Here is a 23,508-nt window from a genome sequence, read left to right as displayed (position 1 = left end):
AAATACCGAAACACATTATTTTCTTTTACTAGCCGTGCAGCTCACAATGTTGCTATACATCATAATCTCACCAGGTTTTGTGCTTGCACGCTGGTGACATCAGCAGTACATGTTTAATCTCAGTTTCTTTGAGTGAGATCATAGCTGAGTGTTGTGTGAGTCAGTGAGTTTCTGAGGACCTACATGGTGCCTCCAGTCCAATCCTTAGACCCACTGACCCAAACCAACGTCATGGCCGTGGCCTTTAAAGAAACTCAATTATTTGGACTCAATGGATCAGACTTTGGCATTGACAATTGGCCAGCAGTTCAATCCAAATACCCGAGGTTTGAATGACTCATTAGCAGAGAGAGTGAGAGAGGGAGGTGGTGGTGGGTGTCATAAGACTGAAAGAGGAAAAAAAGAGTAAAAAGGAGAGAAAGATGGAAGGGCAACTGAAAACTGTAACAGACACTGAGTTTAAATGAGGGAAAGATAAAGAAACAGAGACTCGTGGAGTCAGATATAAAGAGGAGAGGGAGAAAAACCAGCGAGAATGAGAAGGAGGAAGAAACAGACAAGGCAGAGAGGAAAATATGCAGAAAGAGAGGAGGCAGGATGAGCGGAAAAGAAAAAGAAAGAGTGAAATAAAGTCTGTTAAACAGGAGAGGAATTTTGAAAGACAGGGGAAAGAAAGGGGAGCGAGAGGAAAGTCAGAGGAGAAAGTCACATGCTGAAACAGAAAAGAGCGGAAGCAGCCCTCATTCTCCCCAATACATGTGGGTTCAATGCTACACAAAGATTTTTTTGTTGTTGTTCTACTAGACAAAGGTTTACTCCCATGAGAAAGGCGGCAGTGACATCATCTCAACTGACTGAGTCTTTGTCCGGCGGAGACAAAGGCCTCGAGTCATCCTGGTGGAGTCAGGCCTTGGGGGAGGGGGGGCCGCCGTGTGTGCGTGTAGTTGTGTGTTTTGTGTGCGTTGTGTGTCCTTCCACGTGTGTGTACGTTTGTGGGAACCTAACTTGGCCTTTTATGCTGTATGGCCTCTGCGCAACATAGCTAATATTGTTGTGAAAGGTGAACGGCACAAGGAGACAATACGGTGTGGGCCAGACATATGCAAATCCGCCCTGCAGTATCACTGACGGTTTGTTCTGACAACGCTCTGTTGTAGACTTCTTGATGTTCTGCACCTCAGGTTCAAAGGGTTCTTTGAAATCTTTTTTGAAAAAGAAGACGTGGAAGCATTTTCTATGAAGGTCAGGTCTATAATGCATGATAAACATGAGACATTATACCTCCATGCCAAAACGACAACAGCGTTTGAAACAGCAGCATTATAGCTAACATAACATTGGTTTTAAAATCACTGCTCTATAGCATGATTTTGTAAACTTCAAGTGAAGTAACAACACAATATAAGGTTTTTTAGCCATTTAATGATACTGTAATATAATTATAAGGATTTATAAGAATTATTTCCTGGCTGCAAGTAAAAGATAAAAGTCCTAGTGATTATCAAAGCCAAGTCTTTATTCTTCAAAACACACAGTGTTGTATAAAGCCTTATAAATGCATTATGTAAGGGATAATGTACAGTGAGCGGGTCATTATTGTGAAATAAGCCCTGACAGGATGACGCAGGACTGTGTCCATAGCAACCGTTTGCTATATAGAAATTAAACAAAAACAAAAGAACTGAGAAAATGTCATCGGTTGAAGTCAAATCCATGTCCTCAAAGATGTATTTTATATTTTTGGGATACAGAGGGGTTTCAAAAGGAAAGACTACACTGAAAACTGTAGAAAACAAGTTTCACAACACCCTGGGCTCTGAATTTAATTTGGACTGGATAATTACCGATATGTTTAGTTTCCTGATGTTGGGGCTGGAGTTCTCAGCTTCAGCCATGGCGACAGCCTCCGGAGTTAGAACGTACATTTTCCAAGTTGCTGCACAGCCGTTTGGTTTCTCTGCTGCGTAGCACCTCCAAAGTGTCTGAGGAGGAGAGGTCGAAGCATAAAATTAGTCCATTTATTCACATAACCTATGATAATTTTCCCAGTTTTCTTCTGCTCTCTCAGTATTATATATATTTTGTTATATCTACCATATAGATTGGACTTGGAAAATTAATCATTGTGCAGTTTCCCATCACATTTCTATATATTTGTTTCTTTTTCTTCGTGTGTTAGTCTCAACTGTTTTATTATTTATATTTGTACTATCTTAGTATTAGTACTGCCACATGCAAAGTAATTTGTGGAGTTGCACTGACCTACTAAAGGCGGTATGCAAATTAAGTTGAATTACAATTCTCTATTATTTACATAAGCAAATCTATTCTATTCATGGTATTATCAAATGCTTTTGCCAGTGTATATTGGAGTGGATATGTGCAGTATTTTGTAAGTATCCTGCAGATATCTGAGTGTCTCTGTGTCACAGGTGTCTAAACTGTGATTGTGTCTCGATGTGTTAGAGGTAATTGTAATCCTTGTAATGGTTAGCTTCTGGCACAACATAGCTGCTTGTTCGCCTGTCTACCATTTCACTCTTGGCAAGTGAGATACAGCTCACCTTTTCCATGGCTCAGTAGGAATTTGCAGACAACAAATACTATTGCTTTTTTCCCTCTGTTCAGTTTCCAGTGTTTGCTGAAGCTTACACTGGCAAGATCTGGAAAGTGCAAGGTTGCACCTTTCAAAAAACATAAGGATCAGATTGAGAAGATTTTGCAGCCATGTTCACGGTCCAGTACAAACTGTGGTATAGAGGTCATATGTCTCCTGTTAAATCATTGATGGACTGTCTGACCTGTTTTTTAATGTATACCCTCTAGATTACTATACTACATGTTTCAAAGCTTAGATGTTTCCATTTGCAACTGTTCTGTGTTTTTGGTTTATTTTTATTTTTATCACTTTTTCTTCTTCTTCTTTCCTGTGGATTTTATAATGTGTTAATCTTCTATTGTACGTATATAAATATTACACTAAAAGCTCAAAAAAGTACCTGGATGAGACAGGCTGCAGCAGGGATCTGTCTGTTGAAGTGTTTCTGTCTCTGCTTCTGTTGGACTTTCAGGGCAAACCCTGAGCCCAGGATACCCTAATCAGAAAGATTTAGGTTGGATTGTATGTATTCATATTGCAGAAAAAAAAAACATATTAAAGTTGTAACATTCAGTGTAGAGAATGTAGCTGTAGAATTAAGAAAAAATCTAAACTAAACTAAAAATGAAAAGCATATGTCAACCAAGTTGTATAATAGTAAGGACTAAATGAAACAAAATAAATTTTGTAGATTTTTACTGCTCATGTCATATGATTCACAGTAAAATTATATTTACAGCAGGCAGAGCGAAGAATGAGATGGCAAAGACACTGAAGCAGGAAGCGATAGCCTTGCCGATCCACGTTTGAGGAATTTTGTCTCCATAGCCGATCGTGGTGACAGTCACCTAAAGACAGAGAGTGAGTGAAGTTCCTCTAATATTTATTAAGATTGTCATAAGCAGACTCCAGACATATGTTTGACAGCTCTTTGAAAGAAAAATCCTCCAATGCACACAGGTCCTTCACTGATGCAGAAAAGATGAGGATATTCAGCAAAATTTAAGATACATAAATTGCACATAGAGTCAGGAAATTTGAGGACGTCTGTTCACAAGAGTCCATGTTAAAACAATACTTAAAAAGTCAAGCCAAGTAAAGACGAACCTTTTTTTCACAATGGCTATCCTTTCTTTTACCCATGATTAACCTCGCCGATACAAATGTAATATAAATGTAAATAATTTTGCCATACGATTGGAATATAATATTCATAAGTATGTTTTCATTAGTGTATAATGACCTGAAAATGACAATTGTTTTGTTAACGTTACCTTAGAATGAGCCCTGAGCCACCATGTTGCACTGCCACATTTCTACAGTAGCCCAGAATGAACAAACCAGACACTGGCTCTAGATGAGGCCTTTTGCATTTTTGGCGAATTTGGACCTACTCTAGGTTCTCCTACATGCTTGGAAGGGGAGGATGAGGCGAGCTGGTTGTAATCTGCAAGCTGAACAATAGATGTCACAAAATCCTACAAACTGGTCTGTAAAATAGTATGGACTGGAAACTGGAAGAAATCACTCAGTAGAGTGTAACCTGAAAAAAATATCAGATGCAAGTCCTTTTTAAATCACCAACATTGTGACAGATTATAATTACATTTTTTTTACTTTTCAGAACTTAAGCAATCATTCTCTGTTTTTCTTTTTTTTAACTACATGGTGGTGCAATGCAGATGCAAATGAGAACAAGATAATACAAATCAAAAAGTAAAAAAAAAAAAGAGAGAGAGAGAAAACGAAAAAAGAGAAGGTCAGGGAGGGGAGTTGCAAGTGTGTGTGTGTGTAACAGCATCAGTGTATGTACATGCCCCAAGACATGAGTTAAGCTAGGAAGACAAATTACATTTATTTTTAATTTAATTACATGTAACTAGTTCTCTACGCCTGGCAGAAATAATAATACTTGATTCAGAGAGATATCAAAATTCCCTCTCATTTTTAATGAACTGAACTGCTGATGCAATGAAAATGTCAGTCAAAGCAGAGTTCTCAAAGCTTTACCACAGCAGTCTATTACAGGAGTTGGACAATAAAAGAAAAAGTTCATCAGCCGTTCTGGCCTTGTTCCACAACTGTCAGCGATGGCCAGAGCATTTGAGGCTCTTGCTCCTCAAAGGGAATAAGATTCCCGACCACTAATCCTCAGTGAGTGTAGGAATTTGCCAGGTTGAGGGGGGAAAACAAATACCTCTCGCATTTGCATGTACACCCACTCTGAAAGCCGAGCCAATTCTGACACATTCAGAACACACTTGGCTTACCGCGGGTGTCTATGGGGCATCACCGCGTGAGCCGCCGCTGAGCTCCAACACAAAGCGGCTGATGTAAGGTGAGATACTTAAAAGGGCTTTGGGAGTAAAAAAAAAGAGGGCGCAGGGGCGGGAAGGGTGGGTGGGTGGGTGTATGTTGGGGGGTTGGAGCGGTGGGGGATTTAATCCCTCATCCACAAATCCGATGACTAAACAATGTCCTCCTGACCATCAGAGTGGAATGGTCTCCTCAGAAACACTCCTCTCATTCAGATTGTAGGGTGTGTTGCAAAACCCTCCTCATGTCTACACAAAGGTCACAAACCTGGTCTTTGAATATGTGTAAGTGTGTGTGCATGTATGCATATATACATGTTAATATAAACGCTGATCTGCATGCATTTGTATGTACAACCCCCACAAAATTTGGACGTTGTGTAAAACGTAAATAAAAACAGAATATAATGATGTGCAGAACTTTTACCTAATAATCCAATCCATAATCCAAGTCTCCTTAAACCCTGACATGCCGTTCACACACCGTCACACCGCACACAAACAGTTCAGACAGTGTGCATGCGCCCATTAACGTGACTCCAAACTAAGGATCTACAGTGAAGATTTAGGCTAAAAACATGGTGTAAATGATGTCTTCCTGATCAACTTGGCACGTCAGGGCAGTATGGAGGCATATTCTGTTGTTCTTTTTTTCTGTTGTTTATTTACATTTGAAACTGGTCACCATTCACTTCCATTGTTTGGGAGATTCTGCCATGCTGTAAAACTCCAGCGGTGTTTTGTGGACTAAACAAGTAAATCTGACTTTCAGTTAGCATGAGGGTGAGTAGGTAACGACTGAAAGTGAACCTCATCTCATTCATGCTTGTGAACGTCTGAGTCTTTCGCCCCTTTAATACCCAATCATGATACTATTACCTATTACTAGTTACCCCGTTTACCTGTGGAATGTTTCAAACAGGTGTTTTTTAGCTCTCCACAACTTTGCTGTCTTTTATTACCCCTATCTGAACCTTTTTGGAATGTGCTGAAGGCATCACCTTCAGAATGAATACATATTTACAAAAAAAAACAAAGTTTATCAGTTTGAACATCCTGATCTTGTCTCTTTACTGTACTCACTTTAATACAAATTGAAAAGTATTGATATTTGCAAATCATTTCTTTTGGTTTTTATTTATGTTTTACAAAAAATCTCAATTTTTGGAACTGAGGTCATATGTGATTACACCCAATTCAATTTGCACGTAAGCATCACAACTACAAAATGGCTACTTTTGCACTATTGGCTCTCATTATCTTCATTTTTTCTTTCACACTGCACCCTTGTTGAATTTTGAGAGGGCTGTTAAAATCAAACAGCCATTACCTAACCATCAGAAATTGGCAAAAGGAGAAGAGAAGCAGGAAAGGTAACTGAGGGAGAGGGAGAAAGAGGGAGAAAAGGGGATATGAATCATGGCATTGGCTTGTCCTCCAGCTGTGCCCCGCACCTGCACATCCGAATGTGGAAACCATGCCAAGAGGAGGAATACACGCTGGGAGAGCTTAGCATTCTCCAATCAGCGCAATCTCATTTCAATAAGCGCACACACACTCACACAAACACTCACAGACCTGACCAGACCTATTGTGACAGCATATCATGACTCTCAAGTTTACAAAAACAAAAAGGTCCAAATCCCGACCGCGATTTCTTTTCTCAACATTGTGAACAGAGCAACACAAATAACAGCTTTTCTTCAACTTTCCATAGAGCAGTGAGGAGCGCCGTGACCCCTCTAACCCTCGTTACATAAAGGTAGTAATCCCACAATTAAAGTTTTAATTAAGGGAACTGACACTTTATATTGGTGCTCTAAAAGTTCTTTGAGCCAAAGAGCCCAGAGGTGAATAGTTTATTACCGTCTCTTTGTGGCACGCTGATCCCCTGCACAAGGCTGCCATAGGTTTCTCATTACTCTGCGCTTTCAATTCAAATGTTTAATTAACTACTCTGGAAACCTGAGCCTTCGTACAGAGGGGAATAAGCAAAACCAGCTCTACGCACGAAAAACATCAACACACACCTGCCTCTGTGTTAAGTGTTGCAGCAACACATGCGTGCTACAAGAACCAATGAGGAGAATAAAAACACAAGGAGGTTAATAATTGGTCTAACCAGGGTGGCCGGCCTCTCCATTTTTCCAGTTAAGACTCCACTTGTGAGCGCATTGTGCAGATTATTTGTTAAACTCTTAGAAACAGAAATAGAAAGAAGAATCTTTTTTTTCATGTTCATGTGATGTGGCCTTTCAAGTATGTAAGCTATGTTGGGAAATTCAAGTGGCGTTCAAGGATCCACATAATATATTTACTTGCATTGCAACAAAAAACATTCTCATAGAAAAATGCAGACACAAGTACAAAAACATCAGTGAAGGACTTTCTTCTTCTATATAACGCGCTTCTATTTTCTAGTTGAGCCGCCTTACCACGCCCCACCACAGGGCATCTGCGTAGCTGGAGAAGCCCGTCTTGCCCTCCTCGTCCACAGCATCCTTCTCCGCCAAGTAGACGAAGTAGGAGGAAAAGATCAGGCCCAGGAAGCCGATGTACAGAGTGGTGATCAGCTCCTGAAAAACACATTAAGTGGACCAAAGATAGTAATGTGAAAATGTTGTACTGTAGTATATATGAAAAGGCCTACAGAGCCTTTTTAAAAGAGCTTCACCTATATTCATAAAACTAGAGTTACAATGTTTAACTATTATCTTGCATGCAATATTGAGTAACTCACTGTATACACAGGTAAAATACAGCAAATATGGAATAAAAAATCAAATGAAATATTTAATGTTTAAATAATCTTGATAAAATGTTTCCTAAAATGATTAGGTATTTCAGAATTTCAGTACCTTAGTTTACAAGCAAATGCAAATATTGCGAAATGAAGCATTGAAGTCAAATGCTATTATGAGCACACATCCTAATGTGCTTAGTCTTATTTGACATGGCAAAAGGCAATATATTTCCACTCAACAGAGCACATCATTTGATAAAGTGGTCATCTGACAACGAGGGGATGGCAACAATTCAAATTAGACTCATCTCAGATTCATCTTACAGTTATTTTCTTGACCTTTGTATGCAATCCTCACTGATCAGCCCTGGTCTTCTTATGCATTAAAGAGAGGTAACTGACAGGTCTGACTCTGACCAAAGGACGCAATCTTCTTCAAGACAAGAGCATTACGACCTCCAACTTCATTGTGTATCAGTCTGAGAAAATACTGAAACAGGCGTACCAGGATACAGCGAAAAAAAAAAAAGTCAAGGCAATCTTGACAATCTCGCCTCTTTTCCTTATAAAGGCACGTCTGCTGCGTCTGCATCTGCAAATCAAACTGGTCTTGTGCATTTCTGGCTATGCACATCAGATTTGTTGTAATAACCAATAAACTGCAGCAGAACCAGGAAGGTGCAGCTATGTGATGAACAGGATGCAGGCCCACACAGAATCTGCACCTCTGCAGATTTTTTAGACAGATTTTAAAGGAATAGAGACACTGCTTGTAATACTAAGAATGTTATCAAGCACCTTACCAGTTATTTATTAATGATTGTTTTGTGTGTGTAAGTTGTACTTGTTGGGAGACGAAAGATTAATTGTTAATTAAGTAATTTTTGCTCTCAATTCCAAATGAATGAACTTGCATTTCAGTAGCCATGTATCCTACATTTATGTTGATTGACTTTTCCAACAAATGTTAACATTTTTTTGCTCACTGTTTTGAACTGTTTAAAGGTGCTATATACAACATCTCAGCATCTCAAGCCAATAAAGTTAGGGGGTGAGGAATGTCACCTGAACACACAAGGTTATGTTAATACATTTCCTCTTTATTGCTTAAAACATTTTCAGACACATACTTTTGAGACCGTTTATTTGTAAGACGAGAAAGACTGTAACCAGGCGGCCATCATTTTGCTTCTCATATCTAAAAGGGAACCCAAGATCTGCTAAAGATCTCCCACAAATGATCTTTCCCTAACCCAAATTAAGTGCTTTATGTCCCCAATCCTACCCAGACAAACAACAAAGTGTTGTTATATTACAAAACATAAACAAACAATGCACACAAATCTTGCAGGAGTTTCATAAATCTAGGATTCCCTTCTAGACGCTGCCATTTCCGATGGAAAGTTCATTGATCAAGATTCTGTTCCCATTTCTCACCTAAAATGTTTTCAGAAACATGTTTCGGTGTACTGTTTAGCAGTCATGATGGTACATGGTGACATATTTAGTACTTTTAAAAGTGTTTTTTATCTTCATCTTGTCAGGCAGTCTCACTGAGATTAAAATCTCTTTTGCAAGAGAGACCTGAGAACAGAAAACTCTCACAAGAACACAATGACTAATAGCTCTACTAAATATGTCTTTCAGCCTTGCTTTAGGTAATTTTAGGTGATGTTAATGTATTTTGTGTGCTTATTTTTGCTCAAAAACAATTTTTGTTACCTTAAATAAATACTTTCGATCATATTGCAAACAAAAAACAGTTCTGGATCACTGCTGAAAATTGCAGCAAAGCCTGTTTGAGTCTGTTTGGGTCAGTTGATATATGATTAAAAAGGCTATATGCTAAAACAGGTAAATAGTTAGATCAACAGACAGAAAACTAAGAGCTGATGTTTCTTATAAAAATCATGTGACACTGGATTAACAGAGTTAGCAGAAATAATTTAAACCTACCTGTCGATGAATAAAGACTACAGATCCCAGCAGCCTCCATGTCCCACCCTGTCGATCCACGTGGAGCATGCGAAGGATTTGAAGGAAACGGATTCCCCTGCAACACAAAACACCGCCTCATCTGTGTCATGATCTTCTGATTCCTGTCCAGCTATTAATTAATAGTAAAATGCAGAACAAAACGGTCAGTCTACCTGATGGCAGATGTGGCAAACACTTGGCCATTGGATCCTACACCGAGCACAATGATTGAGGCAATGACCACTATCAAATCTGTGAGAGAGACAGAAAGAGACAGTAAAAGAGAAACAAAAAAGAAGGTTGCAATCACTTCAGTGTCAATGAAAACTTGTACTAAAGTAAAGCCTAACATTGCATGAATGATCTAAGTTGCTGATATACAAGAACAATTCATGACATCCGTTGTAAAAAATGGGAGCAAAGGAAAATGCCAGGTGCACCTATGATTGATATGGGCTTCCTGATAAAGCGGAGGCGTCCTTTGATGCCTGCATATTTGCTGCGACAGCCTGCCGACCACAGCCGGACCACATACTCTGTGCCAAAGAACAGCACCAGCACAATCTCCTGCGGAGCACAATGCAAACACAGAGCAAGGGTTACATTTATCCACTGTACATAGACAATAATTGTGAAACACATACAGGACGGGAGGATGTGGAAGTAGATAAGGTATCATTCCTAAATGCATTGATAACACTGTGACATGCATTAACGCAAATCTAAAAGCATTAAGGCCATTATAATCAATCACCGAGATTTACGATGTGATATGAGAGGGTAATGGCAGGTGTGCGAGAAGGAGAAAGAGAGACACCGAGGTGGTCTAGTAGTACCAAGATCACCCAACCACCCAGGTGGAGAGATGGAGGTTGATAACAGGGCTGATGACAGCCCATATTGAGACAGGGTCAATGGCTAAGTGATTGAAGCCAGAGGATGAAATGCCATAACACTGCTGCCGAACAAATAAGAGGGCTAACACTCATTCTTGAGAACCGGGACCAAACCAGATTTTTAGGGGGTTTTGACTTTTGCTCTTCAATTATGCTGCAAAAATATATTTGAAACTCTTGGCTATTAAATCTTTCAGTGGGTCAAGCTCTGAGTGTTTTAATTTATAAACAGCGATTTTTATGGCTATGTCAGAATCAAAAAAATTTTTCTTGATGTAAACTCATATTACAAATCCTCTTTAACATTTATTTAATACATACAATATAGATATATGATAAACATATATATAATATATGACACCAAACTGACATCCAACTTCAGTTGATGTCACATACAGGGGCGTGTCCAGACTTTTTTTTTTCAAAATACACATTTAAACCATAATTCTTATTTAGCTTTGATTTAGAGAATCTACGGAGTTGACATGGTTGAGACACATCTGTGTGATATTAGCAATGTTGTTTAATCAATTTGTCAGGAGAAAAAAAAAGCTCACCAGTGCTTGAGCAGGGTATAGTTATTCGTTTTTATCCCTGATTAAATTCTGTATGAATTTAACAAAGCTGACAGTAATCTGTAACACAAGTGTAAAGGGTCAAAATTTTCAGAAATAAAATACAATTTTTGCTCCTATGTTAGATTTTGAAGGCTTTTAATGTATTTTTTAATTGTTTGAAGTTGTGAATCCATGGCTGATTTGTCCCAGTTCACAGGAATGGGAGATCAACTGGTTTGTTGAGATCTTTTTATAATTGTAAACCTTCCTGCAGCAGTTGAAGGTACTATTATGAAAAATGTAGGCTTGATTAGGAGTTATAATTACAGTATATGCACCTGCATATCTACTGAGGCTGCTGCTTTTAAATTGTGTTCCGTTGTGCATTTATTTTTCTGTTATCTGCATTCATGTGTGCCTCTGTGAATTAATTAAGCCTGTCTGTCTCGTTTTCCTGGCCACCGTGTATGCATAATATTTAGTCACCATACTGTCTGTTAAAACCAAAGACCATGTGGGTGGCCATCTCGTTGATTGCTTGAACTGGCTGCTCCCTGACCGCCCCTTGTATGAAACTTAACACCGTGAGCCCTGCTGCAATAACACAGCGCCACAGAGCCCCAAAACAATGACCTGTCAGTCAAATGAGACACTATTCTGGCTGGCAAAAGTGTCGCTCCAGTATTGGCACATAGAGAAAATGCACTGATGTGTACATTTGGTGATTCTTTTGCAAAGGTATTTTGGAAAACAACCTGAGGCGTCTCTTGGGGTCATTATAGTCACAGGGCAGACAGATGGACAGATCCTGTTTGCCACTTTCTAAATTGTCAGTTTGCCTATTTTCATTAATTAACCATGTTTACAGCTTTAATTTTGCGCTTGAGTCACCAGGCCTAGGATTCCTATACCCCCTTATTCATTTCCATGAATTGCTCATTTTCTGTCACTGAGTTAAAGACAAAGAGGGAGAAAGTTAAAGAGGCAGAACCGAAGACAGAGACGGGCAGAAATGGTTCAGTAAATCTCTATAACGTAGCCTGATAATCAGACTGAATTACCATTTGGTTTCACTTCATTCATTCAGATTTGGATCGCTGAACAAATCGAAGATCTGGGCAGGCATTCAGAGGTCTGGGACCAAGCTACCTATAACATCCATCTCAGTTGAACTTGACCAGCCAGCCATAGCCTTATTGTTTGTGTAGGAGGGTAACAGACTACATTTCAAGTCTGCGCTGCTGTCTATATAACACTGTATAATCCATGGACAGCTCTGTCTGAAAGTTAATTTCCACAATTGCACAATTTTAAACAGTTTGTTGTTGTAAAGTTGAATATATTACTGACAAAGAAGTCTCGAACTTTCGATAGTTGCATACATCAGACCAGCAATACATCACAAGGTCCAGCCACCACAGCCTTTAGGCTTCATGTAATGAGATAGATAGGAAAATGCCAAAAAAAAAAAAACTGCTGTGTATCAGGATGTAAAACAAATAAACATGAATCCATCGTGATCTCTGGTCCCACATCCTTCCTGGAAAGGAAAGGGATACCAAAAGGAGACCGGTAAGAATGTCCAAGCCTCCAGAGAATGATAATTCATGGCTAAATCTCACCCTAGCTTAGATCAAACTGTTGTTTTTAACAGGCTCTGTTATTTACAGACAACATTTAGCCCAACTATACCTGGTACTTCAATATCAGCAGTGTCTGGTCACTGTTGGCTCATTGATCCACTTGGACGGAGTAAGACTGAAGGCTGACCGATCTACCTTAATTTATTAAGGCATTGCAAATGCTCAGGTTTAGGCAAGGTCACAAAATAATTACTAAACATGTCTATGAAACAATGGTTTGTTTAACTCGACATGAATGCATACAAGTTGGTCACAATTTAATTCAAAAGGGGACACACCCCACTGTTTCGGCCGGTCTGTATCCTATATACGCAAAACCTCTGGTGTTACCATAAAACTGGGTCAATAATGTTCATCGTGTGTTACTAAACTAGCAAGCATCCCCTCAAATTTTCACACAGTCAAACCAAAACATCAGCACCAACACACACAAAATGCCCACAGCATCCCAATTCATCGAGTTTAGTTATTATGACATCTGGGTAACATTTGAAAGTCAAAGGTACACATGATTTGGGGGAATTTGAAGGGATTAGTCATAATAATTCCATAAAATGGGTCACCCAGATGTTGGGGTGTTTTTGTATGCGTATCAGAAACTGGCAACTACGTGTTTACTGAAAACAGCCGCCTGTGTGCGCAGCGATAATCTCGTCAAGCCAGACGAGGATGAAGCTCATTGAAAGAGCTGCTTGGGAATTACAGTATCAGATGAAAATGTGATTAGATTGCCTCATCTGTGAGTCCTACTACAAGGGAGGTGCACAAAAACAAAAACACTGACATAAAGTGACTCAAAAGCTTTTGAAACTCATGGATAGTGCACAATCCAAAGTAATAGCCTTGTTATAATGTTGGATTGCAGATAATGATGTTAATTCCATGAGAGTTAATTAATAAGACAGAAGAATGCACTCAGTAGAGTGAAGATCTCAACCAGGCAACCCAAAAAGAGCATCTGCATGTAACCTTTTGTAATCACCAACATTTTGATGGATTTTGTCGTAATTATTGGAGGGGATCATGTAATCGTGATCACTTGAACTACCACACTTTTCCACAGCTAATCTCGAATTCTGCTGGACCGATCAGCCTAGTCTTGTTTGTGCACTTTCATGATGACTGTGTGCTGAAAGACCTCTCTGATTCACCATTTTGGAAAAACCTTGAGAAAACTTTTTGTATGACTTTTATGCCCTTATGGTTTCGTGGCTATAGGCATTATGTTTTCAGGCTATCCCATCATTGTGAACACAACTTGACACAAAATGTTTACTTGGACTCAAAGATGACTTGATTAGATTTCGGAGGTCAAAGGTCATGCTGACCTCACTAAACACATAAGTCAAGATTTCATTTCATAATCAATACAAAATTACAAATACCTAATTTGATGAAATGATGAGGTAAAGACATTTTATATCCAAAAGGTCAAAGGTCAACTTCACTGTGACATCTTTCCCGTCTGTTGCCTGATGGGGATCTGCACTTTACTGAATGCACTCTTCTAGTTAGCATATGAATTGTTGAGTTATGGCCACAAATCATAAATATGTTTTGTGAGGTCACCACAACCACCACAACTACCAAATTTGAAGAAACTCCCTCCAAGGGTTCCTGATATATCAAGTTCATGAGAGTCAGATGGACATGAGATTACAGCGACCTTTGACGACCAAAATCTAATAAATTCATTAGTCCGGGTGGACATTTGTGCCAAGTTTTAAGAAATTCCCTCAAGGCGTTCTAGAGATATTGCATTAACAAGCGTGGGATACTTCAGGCCACAGCTGAGTTGTGAATCACACAACTTTATCAGCATATAATCCGGTTGTGCACAAAAACAATTAGGCTGATCGGTCCTTTAATATGTGAGATTAGCAGCAGACAAGCTCTACACACACAAGCACACATGCATGCAATCTCACCGACCAGTTTAGATCCTGTTAGGTCCTTGTCATGTGGTGAATATTATCTCATGCTCATGGATTGTAAACATCAGTACAATGCTGTTCCATTAGTTTTGATTCATTGACATAATTTCTATAAACAAATGAATCACTTCTGGGGTCAATAACCACTGCAATTGCTCCCACAAGTCAAAATGAGGACTGGATTTGCCATAGATCTATTTACTCTCTCTCATAAATCTTCCCTTCCCTTTATAACTGTACTAACTCATTTTTAAAATAACTTTGGGTGAACTCTAATCCACAGAATCTCATCTTTTCTAATTTGTAATCACTGATTTTGCTGTTCAGTGCTTTTTTTCACAGTTTGACAATTCCTTCCAGTGAAATCCATATATGGAAATGACGTGTAACGAATTGACAATTCAGTCTGATATTACCATTGCTGCAGGCACAGTTCTGATCAAAAGGTGGGTTCAACTGTGGTCGTATTTACCATATTTAAGAAATGAGCCCACATGAACGACCCCTCATGTGGTGTTCACAAAAACTTTAGCTGAAGTTTTCTGTTTTCTGCTCACAACTTCTGTGTGGTAATTATGAGTACACGGATTCCACTTGAATGAAGCAATAGATTCTATAGAAGCAATAGCTTAATTTTTAAATTCATAAAATAATTTTAAAATTAATATTTTGTGTAATTTCTTAGGGTAAGTTAAAATGTGATAGGCAGAATAATGTACAGAGAGCAGGTCATTAATGGAAAATCTTGTTTGTTTTTGCTGTTATTTCCATTGTCGTTTGAAAAAAATTGAAATATTGGACCTCTCAGTCTTGTATGTCATACTATATACGTCAGCTAATATGTTTTAAAAAAATGTAAATGTCCAATGAACAAGACCTGTGCAGAAGCGAGGATGAAGAAGAGACCCGTGCGACGTGTGTGTGTGTGTGTGTGTGTGTGTGTGTGTGTGTGTGTGTGTGTGTGTGTGTGTGTGTGTGTGTGTGTGTGACTGCTCCTGTGCCTCCTGGTCGGCCTGGCTGGCTTTACTTTGGCAGCTGCCCTGAAGGCCAAATATCCTCAAGGACTTATGTCCCCTCTGCCTTCCAAAACAAGCAGCCTGTGATTCACGGATGTCGGCTAACCCTGAACTTTCTAAGTATAGCTACTACCACCACTATATACCACCATGACACCACTCACGGAGCTCCACCCCCTCAAACACACACACATACATGCTGGCACAAGTGCATGAATGCACACGCACACACAAGATAAGGTATTATCTTATCTCACAATTAATATTGAACTAAAACCATGCATTACAAATACACATGCATACACACAAACAGACTGCCAGGTGTACAAATAAGCAGCATTCTACATTTCAGGACTTAAGACTAACAGTAATTTGTGTGAAGAAATTTTTAATTCCTCTCTATGTCTTTATAGGCTGATTACTGCTGGTCTGCTGAAGCAACTGAAAAAAGGTGGAAGGAGGAAAGAAAGAGAGAAAAACAGAGTTTGGGATAATGATCGAGAGCATTTGGCTCTTCCTGCTTAAAAAAATAAATGAATAACCGTGATAGTAGGTCTTCAAAGGGCACTGGCCAAAAGTTTACAGAACACAGTGTCCACTCTGTCCTCTGTTTGCCCCCGGGACTCAGGAGGTGGTGCATGTGTGTATTTTGCGATTGTGTGTCCGTCCGTGTCTGTGTGTATGTGCGGCCTTTGTGTAAATGTCTGTTTAAACTGTGTGCGAGTACGCAGTAGTTACGTGTGTATTTATATTCACAGTGTGCCAGCGAGAGACAGATGATGCAAGCCCTTTGTAGAGTTTCCAAACAGCAGCCATAATTTTCTCTACCTGTTGTAAGGCCTGGATTTATTGCATCACTTAGCAGCCTTAATAGCCTAATAAGCCACAAAAAAAGTCAATTTACCAGCAAGTATCAGCAAGAACAGTCTGTGTGGAGCCAAATGTTTCTGCATAACTAGTGTTTTTGTGATTTAAAGACCGGCTCCTGACCATTCCCATGCTAATACTGTGCAGTATTTACGTGCTACTTACTGCACAGGGCTTTGGGTGAATGCAGTACAAGATGACAGGTGTTGTGTGATGACATTTGCAATGACAAAAAGTGATCAGTCTTTTTGAGCTCTGTAATATCTTTAGAGTGAGGTGTAAGATGGCGGGTACAATCCCTCCCAGCCGAGATCTTCTGTCTCCATCATGTGGACACAGGAGGGTACTGCAGTGCAGCTATAATCGCTTTATATGGCCATCTGTCACTCTTTTATTCTCTAAGAAAATATATATTGATTATTAATCGTGAGGGGGAAAAAGGAAAACTGAAGTCTTAATTGTTAAGGAAGCATCACTTAATCCATTCTCTCAATACAACAGATATAATGCCCTAGAATGAATGTGACAAAATGTTCTTAAGGGACAGTTCACACCAAAATCAAAAATACATTTTTTTCCCTCTGGCCTATAGTGCTATTTATACATCTATTGTTTTGGTGTGAGCTGCAGGGTTTTGGAAATTTCAGTTGTAAAAGATGTCTGCCTCCTCATGCATATATTGGAAAGAAAATAGTTCCTACTTGAAACTGCTTCACAACAAAGTGTGTGGATTATCTTGAGTATCCGGGTCATGATTCCTGGTGAGAGACACTGCTTTTGTATTTTTTGGTGCTTTGAGCACCACAAACCAAGTGCCATCTAGTTCCATTAAATCCAGAAAAGACTGACATTTCTACGGCTGTTACTCCGGAAACTCACAACAAAACTATCTAAATGGATAAACAGCTATATATGTAAGAGGTAAAATACAGATTTTAGATGAACCCTCCCTTTAAAATGTACAATCAACATGATGGAATTATGAATTTGTGGAATTTTGTAAAGTTGTGAAAGTTGTATGTTTGAGATCTCAGCAGAATTAAAGTACTCACCATCCAGAAGAGCGTTCCTGTGGCGAAGTCAGCATATTGCTCTATAGTGGACAGAACACTGAAGATTAGACACACCAGGACCATAAGGAAGCTGTGGGGAGAGAAAACAAGCTTTCAACACATATCACTCACTGTCCCAATTATAGAAATAACAAAATAGAAAAAAATGCTATAATATATAATTTTAATATATAATTTTTGTTTTCTGAATCTGACCTTCACATAAGTATTTATCTTTCTAATTCACCATGAGCACATTTTGAAACAATCCTTTTATTTGTCCCCGTATGATAATTGGTTGCACAGCACACCAGCAAACCATAAGTAAGCACAAATTAATGAACGGGTACGCAGCTTAAATGACCTTTTCTTCAGAGTTTAGTTGAGAGATGACAGACGTTATGAAAGAGTATCTGTATCTGTTGGTTTTGGCTAATGAGACTCTAGAAAGGGAACCAGAGGGCAGATGTGAAACTCTGGGTGTATGTAATGGGAGCTGTTACAAGGAATTAAGTTTGGATTTATAATATTTTCCACAAAGCGAAAAGTGTCTACCAGCCAGTTGTCCTGCAAAGACTTCAAGGCTCGTTTTCTGTTTTTCCTTTTGTCATCAATCTGCCTGTATTAACAGCTGACAGGATGTTTCCACGTCTCCTAGCAATACTGAAACATTCCAACGAGACGCTCCATCTGTCAGTGTATATACATAGTCCACAAACATAGCCTCGCGGGTTGAACATCCACTACCAGCTCACCTAAATGAAGGTAAAGGAGGAAGAACAGGAAGGAGGGAGAGGTGGATATAGGGGAAAATGAGATTTAAGTGAGAGCAAAGGCAGAGAGCAGAGGACAGAGGAGGGACTGAGGTACTGCTGCAACAAATTATTCATCTGCTGATTATGTTCTTGATTAATTGCTAAAGCGTTGGGGTTTTTTTTCCTCAAATATCTTACAGATTATGGCCAAGATAATTCTCAATGAAATCACAGAATTTGTTTTTTAAAAAAATACCACTGTAATAAAAACGAGTCTCAAATACACCATATCTAAATCACCTTTTATGGGTGTTTATTGGCAGATTGTTTCATTATTGTGTCTTTTATTTATTTGTTTTATTTGTGGAGCCTAAAGCTGTTTTCAATTTAAATAATTCTGATCAAAAATCAGTGTCAAGATTTTCTTTTTTGAAATTTAAGCATCACTTGCATTTTCTTTTGATACTTCAGTATAAAACCTTTAAACTCTCTCAGATTAATACTGAGGCCTCTAAATGATCGACATAAACAAACAAAACCATCAGTGAGAGGATCAGCTACTACTGTATTATTTTTCTTAATGCCGTCCACTGGGCCAGATTTTCCTTGAAATCCAGTGAAACGAGCCTGTATTTACATTTTTCTAGGCAAAGTTTCAGTGAGTTTTAAGTTCGCCAATTCAAAACAAAGCAGGATGGACTTCTTTTGTCTTTTATTCTTGATGTTATACTTTGTGGTTTCGGTGGTGGAAACACTACCACTTTGCTCCACGGGAGCCTCCAAAATTAACACAAATCCTTGTAGCCGCTTTGATTTTTTTAATAAAAAGTGTTTTTACTTCTTAAACCACGTGTCCATCTACTCTTTGATTCATTCATTCGAAATTTTCTGAGAGGCTTGTGAGGGGTTTGCTTGGTCTTTCCTGCCCGAATAGGATTATGAGCAGAGTCAGTTGTATGCATTTTCGCCATACCAGGCATAATCCTTGGAACACATCTTTTAAGTGCTTTTACATGACATATTATGAGTGTTTGCATGCACCATCACCCTTTCTGAGCTGTCTTTTAAAAACACAGTGCAGTGGGTGCATTATGATGCTGTGTACTACAAGTGGGATTACATGCCATATGCTAGAAGGGTTATGTAAGATTCTGTTGTTTATTGTTAATCATGTAACATACAAAATAATGCGGAAACATATACACTCCCACACAAAAGAGAGACTTGTAAGTGTTACATTAATCGAAGACGCCATTCAGTTCTCTTTTTTTCCCCTTTTTTTGGGGGGGAATATTCCCAAAAGAGAAGCATCTTACTAAATTAGACCTCCTTGTGAGCCACATCTGCATATTGGACACCCATATCACCCAGTTCATTTAAAGAAATAGGTACGAGGTGTGCTTTCCTTAAAAAGATCATGCTCATTTCTGCCCTCTCGGGTTATTCAGAGTGCGTAAGACAAAGTGGGGTGATGGAGGGTAAGACTCTCCTAAAGGAGGATTCCCCTTACACACACAGACTATGACACATTGGCCAGATGGGACAGTGATTTTACTCGGAGGATTACTGCTCGACACCACACAAAGCACACACAGACACACACACACGCCTCTTCCTCCCTCTCTTGGACCCTGCTTAAAACACAAATTCAAGCAAAACGCAAAAGCACTGGAGCATAATGTTCTGAGTGTATTTCTGGACCCATAAGAAAGCTGGTCATCAACAAGACGGTGAACCGAGGCCATGTCACCCCTAAGATTCAGAAGTGTCATGTGCATTTAACTGTGATAGTACAGGATGCTATTTTGGTTTTGGTCCAGACATCCTTTGCCTTTTCTAATCAGTCCTTTCTTGGGGGCCTCTTGAGTTTTTCTTGTATCTGCTAGTTTCACAACCTTATTGTAGAGTGAGTGGAGTTAAACAAAGAGATTTTAGTTCTTTCTGCAACCAACAAATCCTCAGAAAAGCAACAAACTTGGCTTCTTGGTTTTACCTTCCCGTAAAACTAACCACTATTCTAATCTTTCATTCCCTCTGCAATCCGTCTACTGAATGCTCCTTGTTATTTTTTTAAACCACTGTCATTGTTGGTGTAAGATTTTATATGATCTTGTTTATTCTGCTTGAGCAACATTTATAGATTCTATTTCACATTACCTCCTTGGCATCATGATTTGTTGTTTGTATGCTACTGTGTGTTTTATATTTATGTACAACAAGCTGATCCAAAAAAAGCCCCTGATGGGATTAATGAAGTTGTATTGAATTGAATTAAACTGAACGGTCCTCTCTTTGGGACAGCGTGTCCTCTGTGATCGGAGCGTGATAGTCAACCCTCCGCTGAAATCAACCAGCCACATTTTGTGATGGTAGAGTGAGATTTCATGGCAGGACACGCCCTTGGCAATAGCGTCCTCGACATATGGGACTGAAGGATTTGAGGTGTGTATGACAACTAAAAACTAGGCTTAGGGCCAATCCATCCCTCTGTAGGGTGTACATTTCCACTAAAAGCAAATGATTCAACACGCAGGACATCATGTGAAGTCAAACACGAACAGGATTCGGTCACGGAATTCAGTAATGAGCCAGTTTTATTAAAGCAGTCATAAACACAAGGTTGTACAGTTTCTCCTAGGGCTGGGCAGTATGACGAAATTTTCATATCACGTTTTTTTTTTTAAATCATATCGGTTTCACGGTATTTGACGGTTTTTTTTTTTTTCATGCAACAGTGTTCTTACCCACATTTTCTTCTACTGAGAACAGAATTACTGCAGTTGATTGTCTTCAAATAGCCCATTTTACTGTCACAAGGACTGTATCAGGTGTTTTTTATGTCCAGACAGGTAAAAGCATGGCCCCTTCAAAGTATGGTTACCATCACATGGACGACTATACAATTAAACGTCCCCACCCACGCTAGTCGGCACCAGAAATACTAGCTAGTCATTTAAAATATTTAAAAATGAAATATTCGTCAATATTTCATTCATGCATGATGCCAGTTATCTGCTGCCGCACGCCACTAGTCGGGGCTGCGTCTCTGTCAGACAGCGGCCCCTCTCACCCTGCTTGTATGAACCGATCGCCGTGGCAACACCGGATGTTTACATCAGCGAGGTCGGACAGATGATTGTAGACTGTGACAGAATAAGCTGATATATATTCACTCGACTGAAGAAATGTGACCGCATTAAGCACAGACACAGACATAAACCTGCAGGCGGAGCTGCTGCTGCTACAACTAGCTGCTAACGTTAGCCACACTGTGTGTCAGGCTGGAAGCTAACGTTAGCTCTGGGTCCTTTACCTGCAGACACTTTGACCCTCTTCGGTCTAAAAAGGTGAAGCATAAGCGTGTAAGATTTGTATTGCACAGCGCGAAGTAGCGCGCATTTCAGCGGCATTTCAAGTACGATTTGGCGATTGTAGACTGTGATTAACGTCTTCAAATGGCTCTTAATACACACAGTATTTTTTTTCGGACAGTGTTTAACATTATAAATTAATAAATTTTGCCTTGTGTTTTCTTAGTGACTATTCTAAATTAAATTTGGCATCTAATCAACAGAGAAATTAGTTGTCAGGAACATCCCTAGTACACACGCTCAAGCAAGCATACCTGTGGTGTTGGTGTGCAGCAGTGAAATGGGTCCCCGCTGAAACACTTTGCCGCCGCGCACGTTCTGGACGTTGTTTGGGCTATTCACCGGTATGGCGGTATATGAAAAATTCATATAAGGAAAATAAAGACCGGTTTTCGGTACGAACTGGTATATCGCCCAGCCCTAGTTTCTCCCAATCATTTTCCTGCAAATATAGCTACAATATATAGTTTCTCACAACTCTAAACTGAAAGGAGTTCACTTTCTTTTTTCAAAACTCCACAAATCTCTTGCAAAACGAAAACACTGCACCCAGCTGTCTCTTCTCAAAACTGATCATATAAATATCTAACACAGAGAATCAACTTAAATACCGGTACATACAATACTGTGAATCTATCATAAATATTGCATTGACAAAATTCAATGCAAATCCATCTTTCCCATGAGCCCCAATAGGGCTAAACTCACACTGCAGCTTTCTAGAGTAATACTGTATAGGTGACAGAGCAACATCATTAGAGATCTGAGAATGCCCAGATGTTCCCTACTTTGGCAAAACTCACAGAATTTGCACTGACAAATAAAAATGACAAACTTCACTGTATGACTGTCTTTCTGGGGACGTACTGTTGAAATCAGAACACAATGTGCAGCTCTATTTTTTTTCCACCAGCACAGGAAAGATCACATGAGGTTTCTTTTATTCTCTTGCTGGCGATTGAATTGTTTTCCCAACTGAATTTCAACAGGTAAGACACCAGTAATTAGGGTGTGGCATTTTTGCAGGTGAATAAAGTCTGCTAGATCGTGCAGTTTGTGCTTAGACTTCTGCAAAACGTGATTTAGAATTTCTGTTTTAGTGAAAACAGTGGCACTGTGCTTAGAGATTAACAGATGATGATACATGAGCTTAGGTTAAGATTTAAAGAAATAAAGGTAGAGTAAGAAATCAAGGAATAAAGGATAATGTTCCAGTAGCGCTGGAACCCAGCAGCTTTTATGCAGTGCAGTCCCACCCCTGAACCGCAGAGCTTCGGGGTGACATTGATGAATATTTGTTTTTAACTGGTGTTGCTGAATAAAACATCAAGCTCCCTCTATTTATTAGTCTGTTGATCCGCACTTGCTGCTCCAAACTGCCTCACCGATCTAACCTCCTCTGACCTATTTGTGGAAGATTCTTTGGTATCGTCAGTGTTTACATGACAAAGATTTAATGGATCCGTCTCTTAATTCTGCGTGTTTGAGACCTCGTTCAACAGGCAGGGTTTTTTCCTGAATACTGCTAGCTCATAAAACACCTCAGGTATAGATCTTTCATAGATACTTAATGAAAAGAAAGATAATCTTAGCAGATATGAGCATAGACCACACACAGGTCGAGTTAAAAAGGGAAATCCCAGCTGAAAACCCTCACCACTGTCACATGTATTTTGTTATAATAATATTGCCCAGTGTGTGTTCTTTAATCTGCTGTGTGCAGCTATTGGCCAATGGGAATAATAATATGTGTTATCCGTTGTTGCCAGGCTTTCGGGCAGTG

At 39.3% G+C, this 23,508-nt stretch overlaps 1 protein-coding gene across 2 annotated transcripts in view; it reads right to left on the bottom strand.

The window, feature by feature from the left end:
- The window catches only part of kcnq1.2 (potassium voltage-gated channel, KQT-like subfamily, member 1.2), a 220,935-nt gene that overhangs the window by 181,881 nt on the left and 15,546 nt on the right, over window positions 1–23,508 (bottom strand). For both annotated transcript variants that reach the window (XM_084733895.1, XM_084733896.1), the window contains exons 3-10: window positions 17,600–17,690; window positions 10,075–10,201; window positions 9,808–9,886; window positions 9,614–9,710; window positions 7,350–7,490; window positions 3,337–3,447; window positions 3,000–3,095; window positions 1,845–1,982 (exon numbers count right to left, since the gene is read on the bottom strand). In XM_084733895.1, coding sequence (XP_084590021.1) covers window positions 1,845–1,982; window positions 3,000–3,095; window positions 3,337–3,447; window positions 7,350–7,490; window positions 9,614–9,710; window positions 9,808–9,886; window positions 10,075–10,201; window positions 17,600–17,690 — 880 coding nt within the window. The remainder of the gene's footprint in view (window positions 1–1,844; window positions 1,983–2,999; window positions 3,096–3,336; window positions 3,448–7,349; window positions 7,491–9,613; window positions 9,711–9,807; window positions 9,887–10,074; window positions 10,202–17,599; window positions 17,691–23,508) is intronic.

Source organism: Lutjanus erythropterus, chromosome 13 (genome assembly GCF_056507025.1).
Source record: "Lutjanus erythropterus isolate fLutEry1 chromosome 13, fLutEry1.hap2, whole genome shotgun sequence".
In the NCBI taxonomy this organism is placed as follows: Eukaryota; Metazoa; Chordata; class Actinopteri; order Lutjaniformes; family Lutjanidae; genus Lutjanus; species Lutjanus erythropterus.
Note: the sequence above shows the minus strand (reverse complement) of the source record. Positions and strands in the feature narration are given on the sequence as shown.